This window comes from Stylophora pistillata, chromosome 4 (genome assembly GCF_964205215.1).
Source record: "Stylophora pistillata chromosome 4, jaStyPist1.2, whole genome shotgun sequence".
Classification (NCBI taxonomy): Eukaryota; Metazoa; Cnidaria; class Anthozoa; order Scleractinia; family Pocilloporidae; genus Stylophora; species Stylophora pistillata.
In genome coordinates this window covers 8816602-8832955 of record NC_142522.1, presented here as the reverse complement: position 1 = coordinate 8832955, position 16354 = coordinate 8816602, and the positions used below count along the sequence as shown (strand labels likewise).

The 16354-nt window shown below is 40.1% G+C and overlaps 1 protein-coding gene and 1 pseudogene across 1 annotated transcript; both read right to left on the bottom strand.

The window, feature by feature from the left end:
* Positions 1 to 618: 618 nt before the first annotated feature.
* LOC148732289 (uncharacterized) lies at positions 619 to 14402 on the bottom strand. Its single transcript, XM_088758548.1, has 14 exons — positions 14286 to 14402; positions 13883 to 13921; positions 12201 to 12563; positions 11110 to 11375; positions 7451 to 7687; positions 7092 to 7204; positions 6505 to 6735; positions 5939 to 6051; positions 5094 to 5713; positions 3991 to 4719; positions 3235 to 3592; positions 2869 to 3015; positions 1290 to 1554; positions 619 to 1062 (listed from the first exon to the last, which is right to left on the bottom strand). The coding sequence occupies exons 2-14, from the start codon at positions 13917 to 13919 to the stop codon at positions 693 to 695; spliced, it is 3849 nt and encodes a 1282-aa protein (XP_088614674.1). The 5' UTR covers positions 13920 to 13921; positions 14286 to 14402; the 3' UTR covers positions 619 to 692.
* On the bottom strand, positions 7709 to 10393 carry LOC148732290 (uncharacterized; annotated as a pseudogene).
* Positions 14403 to 16354: the final 1952 nt, after the last annotated feature.

Sequence of the window (16354 nt, the reverse complement as noted above, 5' to 3'; positions counted from 1 at the left end):
GAATCAGAGAGATTGACATCTCTACGTTTACTTTGCTCAATGGAACTTTTAAGGTAAATGTAAAATAAAGATAAAATAAGCATAGAATGCAAGCAACCGTAAAAGAACGACTATTATTCTCTCTCTGCCATTACCCACAGTGCGTTTGGTCGGTTAAACAGGCAGTGCCCTGCAGGACGGCTCGCTGGGTGGGTTCATACTGCTAAATTTCAAATTTTCAAGATGGGTTTTTAGCTCCTTGTTTTTATCAAGATAGACGTTTTGGAGCTTAGGAGAAAAGGTTAGTTGAGAATAATCCAATTTTCAAAACGATAAACATTAAAATTTAAACAGCGAGGAAATAGCCTTTCGAGTGCATCACGTTAGGATTTCTAAAAAGGATGCGAATTACTGCTAGAAGCTTACAAAATTTGAAGAGCTGTATAGTGGAGAGGACCTGTGAAACGTCTCCTAACCAAGTTCGAGATCCTTACCATCAGTTGGTTATCTTCGTTTGTCCCCTCTTAAACATGGCCCGTAAGCTTTGCGCTGGAGCCATCTTTCAACTGGATCCCTGCTTTTCCCACATCACCCATCACATTAAAGTTATCACAGACAACGCAGGTTTAAAATATAGCATGGTGCCAGTTTAAATAACTTTTTATTCTGAATAATGTGATCAGTGATGATCAGTCGAAGATTTTACATGCTATTTATTGCGCATCACTTGGGCTTACACGACAATGTGAAGGCGTGTTAATTTTAATTTTTTCTTTAACAGCAAGATCATAGAAATCGTCCCAGGTTTTCACATTTCCATTTCCTTTGTGACACGCTGTGGCGAACTCGACGATCTCCTCGGGAGGTATCACGGTGTCCCACAGATTCAAGGCGGTTATTTGATAAACATACTCCGTGTGATGACCGACTGCCAGCGTTGCCCCACCTTCCAAGGTTCCTATGTGTCGAGTGTCTGCCACCTCGCGCACGCCATCCAGGTACTGTATGGTCACCCCACTGTGACCTGCCCAAGAAATGCAGATCTGGTGCCAGTTTTGATCTTTTAAGACGCCTACTGATAGCCTGCATTGATACAGGAAACAATCAATGATCAGATACTATGCTCTACAAAAGATCTGAGATTTTGCGGGCGCTTCTTCTGGTGAAGGCTGGGGATTATGCTTTTCCACACTGTATTCTTCTTCAAATATAGGATTTTCGACTACTATTGTAGGTACTTAGGGATTCAAAATAAGTTCCTATAAAGACGTAGGCCTAACTGTGCAATGAAAACATAGCTTTGGACTTACTCTTCCCCTCCTCCTGCCACGAAGGTCAGATCCAGTTTGATATCTTCTGTCTTCCGGTCTTCATACAAGTTTACCAAGACTAATTCATCTCTATCAATTCTTCCAGTTTTGTACTCGATTATAGGGTAGGCAGAAGGTGTTTTCTTGGTGTAGCCTTGAGGAAGACGAATCCAAAAGCACAGGGTTAAAGCTTGTAACTCGGGTATCTCCCTAACAATCGCCCTTGGGGCGCTGTTATCGTTTTGGAACTCCAAGTCATAAGTTGCTGTAACACGAACACAAAAGAACACTCATTAACTCATGGTAACGGATGGATACATACTGTAAGTGTGGAGAATTTTCCAAAAAATATATATTTTTATTGATTTGGCGGTTCCAAATACAAATCTCACCTCACACAGTGAGTCATATGCATAAGAATGATTCGCCTCAGGCTCAGTGAATATTTGACAATTATTCTTTGAAATCGAGGGTAATAGTGACTGAATGTTTACCGAAAGCCACTATTCACCGAAATTGAAAAGAATAATTGTTCTAGTATATACACACGAAGTGATCTCGACAATAATTAAAGGGAAGCCATTTAAAGGCAATTTCTGCTTCTGAAACTTTAGCGAAACGCGAGTTTACACCCGCCATTTTGTTTTTCACATTATCCACTCGCTCGGAGGTGTATGTTGTTGAATAGCCCGAGATAGCGAACCAATCAGATTGCTTGAAACGCCAAGATCACTGAGTGTGTATATACTAAAGTTCATTAATCCCCGAGACGAAGTCGAAGGATTATTCAATAATATTTACTGAGCCTGAGGCGAATAATTGTTTTAGTACAATTGCTCAGGTGCTTTTGAATTCTGGTGTATATTCGTTTTGTCGTTGAAGCAATTCTGTTCCAATTCTTTTGATTCATAGGCTTCTATTGAGATAAGCAGCCAGTCTTCACCAGAATTAAACATTTCTTTTTAATTCAATCGGCAAAAACGTCAAATACTAACTTCTTATGAAAATTGTTACGCCAAACTTAGTGCCTCTTCCATCGTGTTTCATTTCCTCCGTAATATTGACAAAACGCGAAGCAGTTATTTTGAAATTTAGCGCCCCTGCTACAATCACCTTGCGTGAGGTGATTATAGCGAGATGTGACGCAAACAGAGTGATAAATCAGAGCATGCATATTTCTATAATCACCGGAGAATTTCTACAAAAGACAATGATGCCCTTAGCTCCTCCTGGAGCATAGGCCTTCGATGGACGATCTAACTACTCCACGTCGTCCAGTCCTGAGCTACTCTAGAGTGTGATCCAGGTGTAGCCTCGATTCTTCATCTCAGCCTGAAAATCTCGCTGCCAGGTGTCTTTTTGGCGTTTTTTTTTCCCATTTGCCCTGGCTTGTCTGGGGCAGAGTCTTTCTTAGCCTTCCCAACTAAGGCTTGCTCCAGTAACAGGTTTTTTCCTCAAATTTCGTCTTACACAAACCGTAGCTAATTTAGGCGTGAGGGAAAGTAAAACTCGTGCAATCCCGGAATACTTTACATTAAGTGAAAATTGCTCATTTTAGGAGCATCGGTCTCTTACTTACAAGTTAAGTCAAGACACAGCTTATCAGCTGTGAGGAATTTTTCAGGGGGACACTCTGGAAGACAGCTGTCGGTTTTCTTATCTTTGGCTACTCGGCAAACATTGCACTCAGTTGGTAAAGGATTCCCTGATGACAGCGTGTTACAACCTAAAAATAAAATCGAGAAAATCAATTCAAAAGCACCGAAAGGTACTTATTTTTTTTTCCAAATCTTATTTACTTGTCTTACTTAAACGGAATTTGAGTAACATAACGCCATAGTTTCCGTGTAAATTCAGCGGAAGATATGTAAAAAATAAATCAGCATATAAGGGATCGCAGTCTCCATGTGTAAATTCAGCCGAAGATATGTAAAAAATAAATTACCATGTAAGGGATCGCAGTCTTCGTGACATTGTTGCGTGCACAGCCTTGTAGTCAGGTCCATAAATGTGTCGCCTCTACACTCGGCTTTTGTTTGATCGCGTGTTACTATGTGAGCATCGATGACGTCAGCCTTCTTGTCCCCATTCCCAAATGCGTAAAAGCGAGCATTCAGCGGTTTGTCGAGGTCAAGCATGTTGAGATACACGTCCCCACTTTGAGTGGTTCCCAGCGTTTTACCATATTCAATGAGTGTACTTGACTCGGACTCGGTGACGCACACAAAGTATGACTGAAGCAGGTTTGGGTCACCCAGACCTCTCGCGTTGATGTTTGTCGTGGAGGTCTTGAGTGCGAATCCCTGATGAAAGAAAGAGTGTTTGATTTGTAATGATCCAGTCTGACCTCTGTTACAGTTTCGATAACTTGTTCACCGAAAAGGAAATTTTTGAAAACGCTCTTTACACAGGATAAATTTGCAAACGCCACTTTTGCGTCTTAGTATGGACAAAAAACGATTTGAAAACGCAGCTCTAGTTTGTATTTTAATGTTGCGATTATAAGCCTTTCCTTTTGTGCATGCCAATAGATTAGACCAGGGTTTCAATTGCCAGGTTATTGCCTTTTCCGGTAGATCAATTTGGTGCCGTGAGTGCGTAGAACATGTGCTTTGTTATCAGGCTAAGGGTGGACCTTATGTTGCTGCATAAGATAATTACATGATATGGAGGTATTTGCATACATCTACGGATGAATTACCTTGTAAATTGCCACTTTCCGAGGTGTAATTCCTATATAATACCAGGAGGTCTTATCGATTGGTAAAGTTGCGAACACGACAAAAATGTTTCCCTCACTAGAGGCTGTGAAATGGAGACACTTCCCTTTGGCTTCAGTAGGATCAAACCGGAGAGCATTCGACCACTTGATATTGCAAGGAGGATCAGTTAAGGTTTCACGCTTTGAAGCTCCAGACGTAGGGGTACTGGAATCTAAAACAGCTCGCCCCAGCTCTCTTCCAACCAGTGCATCGTGTAGGTTTGGAAAGAACTCTCTTGACGCTTCAAAATCACGTGACAAAAGGGTCAGCCCACCTGTGTTTGGATTGAAGGAAAGCACGAGACCAAGAATCGATATTTTATGCTGTTGAGGATCGCCGCTTTTTCCATTCTTGAAGGCGTTGTAGAGGTGAAAAGAGCCATCCTTTTCAGCTGTGAACCATTTGCCATCTTTGTAGCGAACCAAACGACTCATGTTTCTTGGAATGTCGCTGAAGTCCTTGGTTCCTTTCAGATCGTTTCTCATGTCGAAGATAACTCGGAATAACGCTTTGCCTTTGGTGATATGCTGCCAGCTGAGGCCGACCATCTTGTCGTGTTTTACTACTCCGTCGGCTTGGTTTGTTGTTTCTAGTTGTGCGGTCTCTGATGCTGTTTGGCTGTCTTTATTGCATGGTTGTAACTGAATGTCCGTAATCGAATTCGGACCCTTACAAAATGAATAAAGAAAAAAATAAATAAATGAAACAGCGATTGAGAAATTTGTCATCCAATGATATTTCCTTTAGTTGTCTTGGCTATACCCAGGGGGGAAAGCGATCAGTTCTAGCTATACTTTCTCATGTCGTGATTTAGTTGTGATTTATTTGAGAGCAAATTGAGAAAAATATTGGTCAATGTCATAAAGACGACAAAAGTCAAGATGCAAGGAAGTTAAGGATCAGTTTACTGTTTGGCGTTTCAATTCTCGACTCAGAGTTCGCGTATCAGCGTATTAAACGTTGGACCACTGTGTGTCTCTTAAATATTACAAAGTGTGCAATACCTATTAAAGGCCGGCTGGAATTTTGTGCCTTGGCTTACCTCCTTCATGTAGACCTCAATGGCTCTAGTTAAGCTGATCCTTCTCCTGGTAATTGCCTCCTCCAGAGACTTACGGCTATCAAATTCACAATAGTGTTTCTGGACTGTCCCTTTAGAGTCCACCGTTTCATAAAACTTCAACCTGTCTTCATTTGCTGTTAGCTCTTCTTCGAGTTTAGCAGCATTCCCCTCGCATCCCCAGTCACTTCTCTCTTCGGGAAACAAATCGTGAAGTCGGAAGTTAAGAAGAGTTGTAACCAAAGCCATCTGAAACTCAAACGGCTTTGGATATTGAGGAATAGAGGCAAGCCAATCCTTAAACTCGTTCTTGAAAGTTGGCGAGTATGCATCGGATAAAATAGAAGCAATTTTTTGACTTCCTCCCATTGCAAGAATCGTTGTCGATGTTGTTTTTGCTTGTTGCCTAGACGACTCTCCCTCCCTTCTACTCTCCTTTGCTCCAACACTGGCGAACAAGGATTTATATTCCACTTCCATTTCTCGTGCGAACTCTTTCTTGCTGGATACATCCCTTGCGTCCATGAATTTACGAATCTGGAGCTGACCTCCAAACTTAGCAGACTTTATGTAGTGAGTGCCCCATCTCTGTATGAAGTCCACTATCAAAATTGATGAAAACGCAAAGCATAAAGTGTACATGTAGGTAGTACATTAAGAACATCATGCGGCATTTATTGCGGACCGACGCTCTTGCATTCTTTACTGTGCACTAGCCACAAAAAGGCTAAATTGAGTTAAGTTAAAACTCTCTATTAAGGAAAGTTAATAGCAATCAAACCTCACGTTTTAATGCAATAAAGAGCAAACATCAAAAACACACTTACAATATTTCGCCGGCGCTCCTGCTGCAAAATAAGAGGTCGGTAGGGCCATAAATTCCTTCAAAAACGACGAACTCAAGTCCTTGGGCTTTACTTCGTCTATAAAAATCTCATACCTAAAGTTGGAAATAAAGTGTCCAGTTAAATGAAAAGCGATCACATCAGCCAATCACAGTGCAAAATAAGACATTATCACATGGTGCTCAGGAGTAGAAATTTAAAACAAGTAAATTGCCCCAAACGTGGTGTTAATTTTTCATGCGATCGGTGTCAGAAGGTGGTGCAAGTTTAATGGGCCAGCCACAGAGCCGAGCAAAACAAGTGCTATCCAAGATAACTTTCGAAACTCGGGGTAAAATTTATCTAGATAGAATATTTCAAAATTTTTTTTTGGCGAATTTCCTCTTTTAAAGAAAGTCTCGCTGATAAGGGAAGAGGGGGGGGGGGGGGAAATCCGGACCACCCCAGACCATCTCTTTGGATCCACCACCTATACTATACTTATATCAAAATGATAGAGCAACCTTAAACCGAAAAAGTAAAGTGAATTCACAGACAAATGTATGTACCTGTTGATGTCCACGTGTAGGAGAGCCATGTACTTCTGGCTGGCTTGTGCCTTTGACTCGCCCCAGCCAGTCTTGACGCCTGCGTAGAAGCCAAAGAACGACCCGGACACCCCAGCCTCTTCCTGTAAGTATTTCTGAAACTCACTGCGGCTCTCAAAGGTCACCATGGACGCTTTGGTGTCATAAATGCCGTGAACGTTCATCGTGTCAGGAACATCGTAATCATCGTATCTTTAAAAAAAAAAAAAAACAGAAAAAAAACGTCGGTGAGAGTGACGTTTTGAGATCTTAATAGAAGTCATTGCATTTAGACACGCCCGTGTAGCAATCATGAACGTATGACTTAAACAAATCAGGTTCAAACGGGGTGCGAACCAATGATCCCTAAGCAACACCGTTGTAGCACTAGACAGAGCTACCAAGCCCACTGGGAGCAGGCCTTTTATGAAAGTAAGCAACGCTTTTAAGTCGAAACAGTAAAGTGGAGATCAAGCATACTTTGTACCACTCTTTGTTTTAAGAAAAAAAGCAGTAGAATTCTGAGCAATAAAGCAGGGCAATATCAAAGAGAGGAATATCATTCTTACGTTGCCTTCCCAGCGCAGTTTCGTTGCACGATGCTCATTTTTCTTGATTCGGGGCTGTACTCACCACGCCCGTCAAATCCAACACCCATGAATGCCGCGCCGTCGATCAAGTTCTGCAGAAGTGAGACAGGAAAGCAACGACAGTTGGCCCCTTAATCCATCGAGTAGGAACGAAATTATGGGGGAAATGTCTTCCGAGGACAGCAGAATCCTACGATTGCCTGTAAGTCTTAAGTCTTACAATTAAATTTGGACTTAATCTGCAGCATTGATGGTTTTGATATAGATGTATGGAGTTCCTGGCTTTTGCAAAGTCAGAACCAACCGTTTCTATGAAGAAAACGGAACCACTAACGTACCAAGCATGCTTCCGATTTCCACCTTGCGGCGAAGCAAGGATCTCCCTCTTGGTACCCAGTGCCCCAACAGCCGTTCATTAACACGTTCCCAACGCCTGCTGGATAGGTATAGGGTGGCTCACCCACTTCCTTGGGAGCGCTGTCCTCACTGGAGATGTGCGAGTTGATGTGGTAACCCGCTGGGACGAACATATCATCGGTTTGCCAGGATTTATCGGGTACGATGTCTAATGTTATCTGCCAAAAGGTTGGGAAGAAGGTTAGTGATATTTCACGGTTACTGCTTAATTTTATGAATTCCGTGAATAATAAAGTATTTCATCTTATCTTAACGAGAACTGATAAATAACGACACCTTCTTTGGCTGCCAACAAGCTCATGGATTCAGTGCCCTTTGTAACTGCAGTAATCGTAACCTCACAACACCACGATTATAAAGACAATTTATTCGGTACGAATGGTCTTGACGGTATGTGGGTTGAAACTTAAAACAATAAATGAATACGAAATTACAACAATTGACTAGTAAAAGTGACAGGAAAGAAATACACTGAACGAACTGAACAAACTTGAAATGACAATACTTATATTGTTACGATTTCTACGAAACTGCTGGACGAATATAAACTTCCCAAAGGCGAAATAAAGATGAACTCGAGTAACTGCTTAAAGCGAACAACTGTATGACTAACGTAAGAGTAAACTCCGAACTGAGAAAAACTAATTTATATATGCGAAAACGACTAGCTAACTTAAAGTGCAACTAACGCCTATATCACGAAAGAAACTAATGAACGAAGATACGTGACATAGAAACGACAGAGGCTAACTAACCAACGAAAAAATACTAACGAACGACGAGAAAAAGCGACAAGACAAAGAGACACCCTAATGATTGATCGAATGATAAAAACGAAAAAAAAAAAACATTCCGTACGCGAAGACCCTACACACTTACCCTCCAGGCCAATGTTCTCGTTTGATTTCCCAAAACTGTTGGTAAATTGCCTAAATTTTAATTGAGAAAGTCTCCCTTGCTTAACTGTTATTGTGCTAAGACAGCATAATTCTTGAAAATATTGAAGGGCCGCAGTCAGGATGAAGCATTGTTGAAATTTAAAAACGATCTCTGTCTAAAATGATTAAAAACTACAAGCCTTCGACTGCCCGAAGTGCAGTCTTCAACGGGAAAATTGAATGATAAGAAAGCGACGAGAACATTTCAATAAAGACATGAACTGCGAAATAATGAGAATGTGAATGATTATGAATATTTGTTAAAAAGAATGCTGTATTGTCCAGGTAACGGGCAAGAATTGTTATCTGCGTTAGGTGTCACTCTGGTATGCCACGCTTCTAATGTTTTTCTGGTTCTAAAGGTGCCTTTGTCAATAATTGACGCGTTTTAAAAATCAATGGCGCGGTTGTTGGACAAGGCGTGATGAGCAGTTCTAGAACCTTTGGCCGCAGTTTTGATATTTCTCAAATGTTCTTTTTTTCGGGTATTAAAAGCTCTACTGGTTTCCCCAATGTAACACCACGAACAATTTGCACAGGGAATTTTATACATAACGTTCGTCTGCGATTGCATCAAAGGTTGGAATTTCGGAGCTGGGAACCGTTGTTGTAGAGTGGTAAATGGTTTGTTTACAACTGTGAAATCATGTTTTTTGAGGACGCGTGTCAAAGGTTCAGTTACTCCTTTGATGTAAGGAAGAGAAACGAAAGACTTGCGTGACTCGGTTGGTTCAACCATCTTGAAAAACATTCCAACAAGTTCCTCTGGGGATACAATTGTTGTTGAGGATCGAGTTTTTCTAGCCTCTGTGTTTTTGATAAACTTGGATGGACAGCCGTTCGACTCCTAAGCTGCATGGACCTAGTTAAGTTCCTGCTTTTTTCCTTCGGAGGAATTGGGTAGATTTAGAACCCTGTGTAGGAGAGTTGATGCTGTGCTGACCTTGTATTGTCTGTCGTGATGGGAATTAAAATCTAAATATCTGTCTGTATGAGTGGGCTTTCTGTAAACATCAACAACGAAGACTTCATTTCTCCGGGAGACCAGAGTGTCGGGAAAAGAGATATTTCCATTACTTTCGGCCTCGATGGTAAACGAGATGTTTGTTTGTGTCAATTGAATTTAAAGTGTCATGGGAGGCTGAAACATCGTTCTTTCTAATGATGCAAAAACTATCGTCCACGCACCTTTTCCAAAATTTGGGGGGGCGGGGGGCGAATGAATTATTGATTGCGAACTATTCGATCTTCTCCATGCAAAGATTGGCCACAACGAGGCTGATAGGACTGCCCATCGCACAGCCATGGACTTGTTTGTAAATTCTGTCATTGAATGCAAAATAGTTGTTGGATAAGGTGAATTTAAGAAGTGTAGTGATGTCATCAATGTCCAAATTTGTCCTTGAAGAAAGAGTGGCATCTTGTTCAAGTGTCTTTTTTATGTACATGCACGCTTTACCTACAGGGATTGCGGTGAACAGTGACACAACATCAAAATAGACCAAAACTTCATTATCATCAATCTCGATATCAGATAATTCTTTAAAAAACTGCAACGAGTTGGTAACAGATACGATTCTGAAGCGTAGAAAGGATATCCGTTAGAAATTTGGACGTGTTGTAGAGCGCTGAGCCAATACAGGTGACGATGGGCCTCAGCGGGTTCCCTTCTTTATGGTGCTTAACAGAACCGCGAATCGCTGGTGGTGTGCCGTCAGTTGAGTGAAGTTTGCGGTATGTTGGTTGGTCTATCTTTAGCTGTCTCTTTAGGGAAAGAAGCATAGCGTTCAGTTCACGTTCAATTCGGCGGAAAGCAGATGTGGAAACTACTTCATAGGTGGATCTGTCGTTGAGTAAGGTTTCCATCTTGTTGTCATAGTCAGATCTATCCATGACAACAAAATAATTCCCCTTGTCGTCCTTCATTACGACTCTGGACTGGTCTTTCTTAAGGTTGTTTAAGGCTTTTCTTTCTTTTTTGGAAACATTATTGTGGGCCGGTAGTCGTTCCCTATGAAGAATGGCAGCAGAACTTGTTCTAACTGCATCTTTGGAATCATGAAGCAGTGGCGGATGGCAGCTTCAATTTCAGCCAAGATGTTCTTATGAGGTATGTTAGTTAGCGTTGGGGCAATTTAGGGCCTTTCTCCAAGAGAGATTGTTCCTCTGGTAAAAGTGGTTTCTTAGAGAGGTTCACAACAGAGTTACTCTTGTCGATGTCAGCTTTTTGAGAACCAATGAAAATTGAAAATTGAAAATTAATGAACTTAGAAGTGATCCTGAAAAAATTCCGAGAGGAGGCCCACGAAAGGAATTAGGTTTGTTCGAGAGTTATCTAAGTGGCATCCTTTTCAATCCTCTTTTTTCACTCATGACTGACCCAAAGGACTCTCTGACTTGAAAAGGAGAGAGTTTATATCTTTATCAACACAGCATATATTTGAGATAGGGAAAACTCTGAAAATAAAATAAAAGGAAACCTTGATCGCTCAATATCTCGAGAGACGGCTAGGTACCAAAAAGATCTTTTTCCCACCGTCGATGAAGGAAACCCCTCCGTCGATTAAGGCCCGCCCCCAGCCCATTTTAGTCGATCTCAAATTGGTAAAGGAAAGGGGTGAAATGAGATAAAGGTATCAAACCTCCTTCTTTAAGAAATTTTCAGCCTTCTCTTGTGCTTCGTCAATGATCTGTAATTGTTTATCCACTAGCTTCCCCATCACTTCAATTCCTTTCTCTACAACAGCACCTTTAATGTTCGCTCCTTTCAATATAGAGCCAAGACCTCCACCTCCATTCCCAGGCGAGCTTTGGTCATTCGCTGACGTCAACTGGTGACGATTTTGCCTTTGTTTGGTAGTGGAGCTTTTCTTCTGGAAATGATTAACCTTCTCGTCATGACTCTCTCCTACAAGATTAAAAATGACTTTTATATTTGGAAAAAAAAACACGCGAAATTCCAAAGGCCTTTCTACCTGTCAACCAAAAATCTCATCTACGAAAATTTGGTTTTATCTTTTCGAGTAACTCTGAACTACTTTTCTGTGAAACCTGCAGCGGACACCATATTAAACAGATACACCGTCTAAAGCGGACGCTGGCACAAGTCCTAATCTGTTTTCCCCATACATAGCGTAAAATAAACCTTTAAACAGTAAACTCCTCTATCAATTATAGGCACATGTGGACACCAAAATTAACCCCCACTGTTAATGAAACCTGCAATTTGGGTGGACATAAAATAGTAGCTTCTCTTTGAAGCGATAAAAGTTCAAGACTACATTCTTTCATCCCAAAGTATTTATTTTTCGATAATTAAAGATCTTTTCCATTTGTCCAGGGCCAGATTTGCGATGCTGGTGGTTCCTTACTTTGTTAATTTGGGGATTAGCCGAACTGTTGTACAACTGTTTGACTAAATCTTTTTCAGCGGACATCTTGTCTCAGGAGCATAACACTTGCTCGAGTTCTGTTAGTGACGACTTAAACCAGGTTTCACCTTATTTTTTTCAGTCTCAATGTTACTATAAACAAAGGCTCATTTCATACATACATTTCATGGTAATTGGAAACTTATTTTCAGTTTCATTAAAAATATCGCCCTCCCCTTTCTTTCCACCCAAATTTCCTTGAAAGATAAAGAAGAGCATTACTAAGTTAGTGGTAAGGAACTGATTTAGTTCCTCTAGACTACACCGTTATTCAATTCATGCAACATAGCAGTTTTCACTACCTTTTGTTGAATAAATAATATGAGGCAGAAGAGGTTTCTTTTTTCCCCGAGGTTGCATTTTTCCAGCGCCCCTGTTGAACTCAGTTTCTTTAGAACTCGAATTTACGGAAGGAAGTGATGGAATGGACTGAACAGCAGGGCTTGATGTCTGTTGCGCCACAAATCCACGGTTGTCACCTTTTTCCTGTCGCATAAATTCGCTTTTCCATCTCGTTACGGGCTGAACGTACACAGGAACTGGGCCGGCCAGGGGTTCCTGTCCATGTAGAAAGTCCCGTTTTAACTGGACTTCTTTAGTTGCGGCTTTTGAAGTTTGCCCTAAGATATGGATTTCTCTGGGACTTTCTTGTTTAGCTGTTATTCCTGAGAGAAGAGCAAATCTTTCAAGTTCATATGACATATTCTAAATGAAAAACTAAATGAACAAGTTGAAAATATGTAAAAGATAACAATCCTGTGTTTCCACCCATGATTACTGTAGTTCTCGTTAAAAAATTTCTCTTTTATTTCGGCGTGGACAAGATGCAATTTTTAGGACAGCTTCTGATGGATATGTCTAACCGGGCATGGCCACGGGTGAACCACTAGCTAGGTACAACAGTGTCTCAGTGCAGTGAAGCTATAATAGTCTTGAAGGTAGCTAAACAATAGGTAAAACAGTGTCTCACTGCAGTGAAGCTATAATAGTCTTGGAGGTAGCTAAACAATAGGTAAAACAGTGTCTCAGTGCAGTGAAGCTATAATAGTCTTCAAGGTAGCTAAACAATAGGTAAAACAGTGTCTCACTGCAGTGAAGCTGTAATAGCTTCAAGGTAGCTAAACAATAGGTAAAACAGTGTCTCAGTGCAGTGAAGCTATAATAGCTTCAAGGTAGCTAAACAATAGGTAAAACAGTGTCTCAGTGCAGTGAAGCTATAATAGCTTCAAGGTAGCTAAACAATAGGTAAAACAGTGTCTCACTGCAGTGAAGCTATAATAGCTTCAAGGTAGCTAAACAATAGGTAAAACAGTGTCTCAGTGCAGTGAAGCTATAATAGCTTCAAGGTAGCTAAACAATAGGTAAAACAGTGTCTCAGTGCAGTGAAGCTATAATAGTCTTGAAGGTAGCCAAACAATAGGTAAAACAGTGTCTCACTGCAGTGAAGCTATAATAGCTTCAAGGTAGCTAAACAATAGGTAAAACAGTGTCTCACTGCAGTGAAGCTATAATAGCTACAAGGTAGCTAAACAACAGGTAAAACAGTGTCTCAGTGCAGTGAAGCTATAATAGTCTTCAAGGTAGCTAAACAATAGGTAAAACAGTGTCTCACTGCAGTGAAGCTATAATAGCTTCAAGGTAGCTAAACAATAGGTAAAACAGTGTCTCACTGCAGTGAAGCTATAATAGCTACAAGGTAGCTAAACAACAGGTAAAACAGTGTCTCAGTGCAGTGAAGCTATAATAGTCTTCAAGGTAGCTAAACAATAGGTAAAACAGTGTCTCACTGCAGTGAAGCTGTAATAGCTTCAAGGTAGCTAAACAATAGGTAAAACAGTGTCTCAGTGCAGTGAAGCTATAATAGTCTTGAAGGTAGCTAAACAAAATAACTTTAAAAATCCTCAAGTAATACTTGAATTCTCTTTGGTCTATGAAGATCACTGTCTTAGATTCATTTTTACATCTAAAATACACAACACTTTACCTGAAATCACCAGGATGAGAATATAAAGGCATTCCATCGCTATCCATGGAAAAAGAGGGGAAAACTTTCAGGTCAAATGCGTTTTATAAAATATAGTTATTAGTGGCAAATTTTGGGATTAAAATGACAAAGAGCTGTCTGAAATTTAGTAGCGTTTTAACCGCAGGGTGTACGCAGTCTGTGATAAGTTTAGCAATCGTGTCTTTGAATTGTGTACAGATCGATATAACAGCATTGAAAAGTTGGACGAAGCTGTTACCTTGCTAAACAGTAAAGTTATCTATTGTTGAACTTAAGAAAGATCCTCTGTTACTTCACATTTTGAGGAATACAGAATGAAAACGAATTTCTGAAAAAAAAAATCCATTTTTCATGTTACCTTAAGTTTTTCTACTTTACTCACCTTAGTTATTTGGTTTCAAATATTCACCAAGTTATGTTTCAGGCTTTCAGATATTACAGTCACTTGTTGAAACTGTGGACGTTTACTGTTCGTCAAAATTATCAAACAATTACTTTGCAACATTTATGAAGATTTTATCCCCTCGTTGAACTGAATAGTTTAACGGGTGGCGACAATAAATTACCAGAAACTGGTTCCTGCATGGACAATTTGTTACCAGGCTACCTTTTGTGATCTGATGGGGCTCATGGCAGTAGTATATTGCGCCTTTCTGGTGATTCTGTAGAGGTCTGAGTCCGAGTTGCCCGGCCGAGATTAATTTATTCATAGTAGGGTTAGGGTTAGCGTTAGGGTTATTAGGGTTTTAGAGTTATTAGGGTGTTAGAGTTATTTTTAGGGTTAGGGTTATTAGCGTTAAGTTTAAATTTCTCGTAGGTGTACGAGGGGTTATTAGGGTTTTTAAAACTTAACGGTTTTCTCAAAACAATGGGAACAAAAGAATCCAAGATGGCGGCGGGATTAGGTACGACATTTGCATATGGTTTATTTATTTACATAGCGCGGTATTTGATTGGAATCATAGGTTTAAATCTCGTCAATGTATCTTGTCACTTGTCATGCGGCGTAGTTGCACGAAGGGTTTAGGATTGTTGGGGTTAGGGTTGTTGGGGTGAGGGTATAGGGATTTACGGTTGTTGGGGAGGCTAGGGTTAGATTTCACGTAGGTTCGTGCGTAGGGTTTTTTCGCATCTCATTTTAAAAAATAGCGGTATAAAAAAGTACAATGGGAACAAAAGAATCTAAGATGGCGGAGGGATTAACTCCAACACACTGTTTTGGCATACGTAATGTGTATTATCACACAACACAGTGAAAAGAGAATGGACCCTATATTACGCGTTTGGGTATCGCGTGTTAGACATACTAATCTAACCGACTAAGACTGTGAGCAGAAGTTGTATTTATAAGAGTTCCAAAAGGTTTTCACACGCATGGGGTACAGGTTATTCAGGAGGTATGTATTTTACGTTTAAAAAATGTAAGACATGTACGATCGTAAGACACAGGGATTGATAAGCTGTCAAAGTGTTCGGGTAGGCCTTGTCGCTATAGACTCTTGGTCAGTATTATAATGTCTGACTTTTACGATTTCTCCTGTGATTGCGGTCAATGCGAATGGTGTGTACTAAAAGAAGAAGAAATAGAGAGAGAAGCGTTTTGGCTGGACAATTTAAAAATAATAAGAGCACTCTACAAACCAAAGTGGATAGACGAAATATGAGTGTTTCTTATGAATGATACATAGTATCACGTAACTACCCATACCGATTCTAGGACAATAGAGTATCCACACTTGAAAATTAGAAGGAAATGTATGAGAAATGTAGGAAGGAAACACAAATTAAAAGCGTTGAATAAATCCTGGTTTAGGGTTAAATTGCGTAGGTTATAGGATCGTGTTTTTTCATAATTTGAAAAAATAAAGGTAATCTAAGATGGTGTAAAACAATAAAAATAATGAAACTTAAGATGGTGTTTAATCCTCCCTTAGGGAAAATGATTTCAAGATAAAATGAATATTCAAAAAAACGTTCATTTTAGAATAAAAGGAAAAACATTGTAGTGACCAGGATTCAAACCTGGGTTATTTCGGTCACTCACACCACCACACCCCTAGCTCTCACCCCAAGACCAATTCCCTAACCCACTTATTCCCATATCAAAATCAAAATAAAAACCCTAACAGTCAAACATTAGAGTGAGATCGAGAAACAATGGAGACAATAAAATGCAAGATGGCGACTCATACTTCCAATGGTAAAAGTGATTTCAAGATGTCATTAGCATTCGTATCGTGTAAAAAAAATCGAGAATAAAAGAGGTTTCTTTCCGCCTAAACCCTATGATGGGATGTCAATAATTCATCCCACTCCAATAAAATGAAAATAGTTCATGAGTATTCAAAATTCTCTGAAAATAAACAATGGTCTGTTTGAGGTATAAACATGCGATAGCTTTTTTCTCAATAAAAATGTTTACTTTAGTTCAAATCTTAATTAAAAATAAAC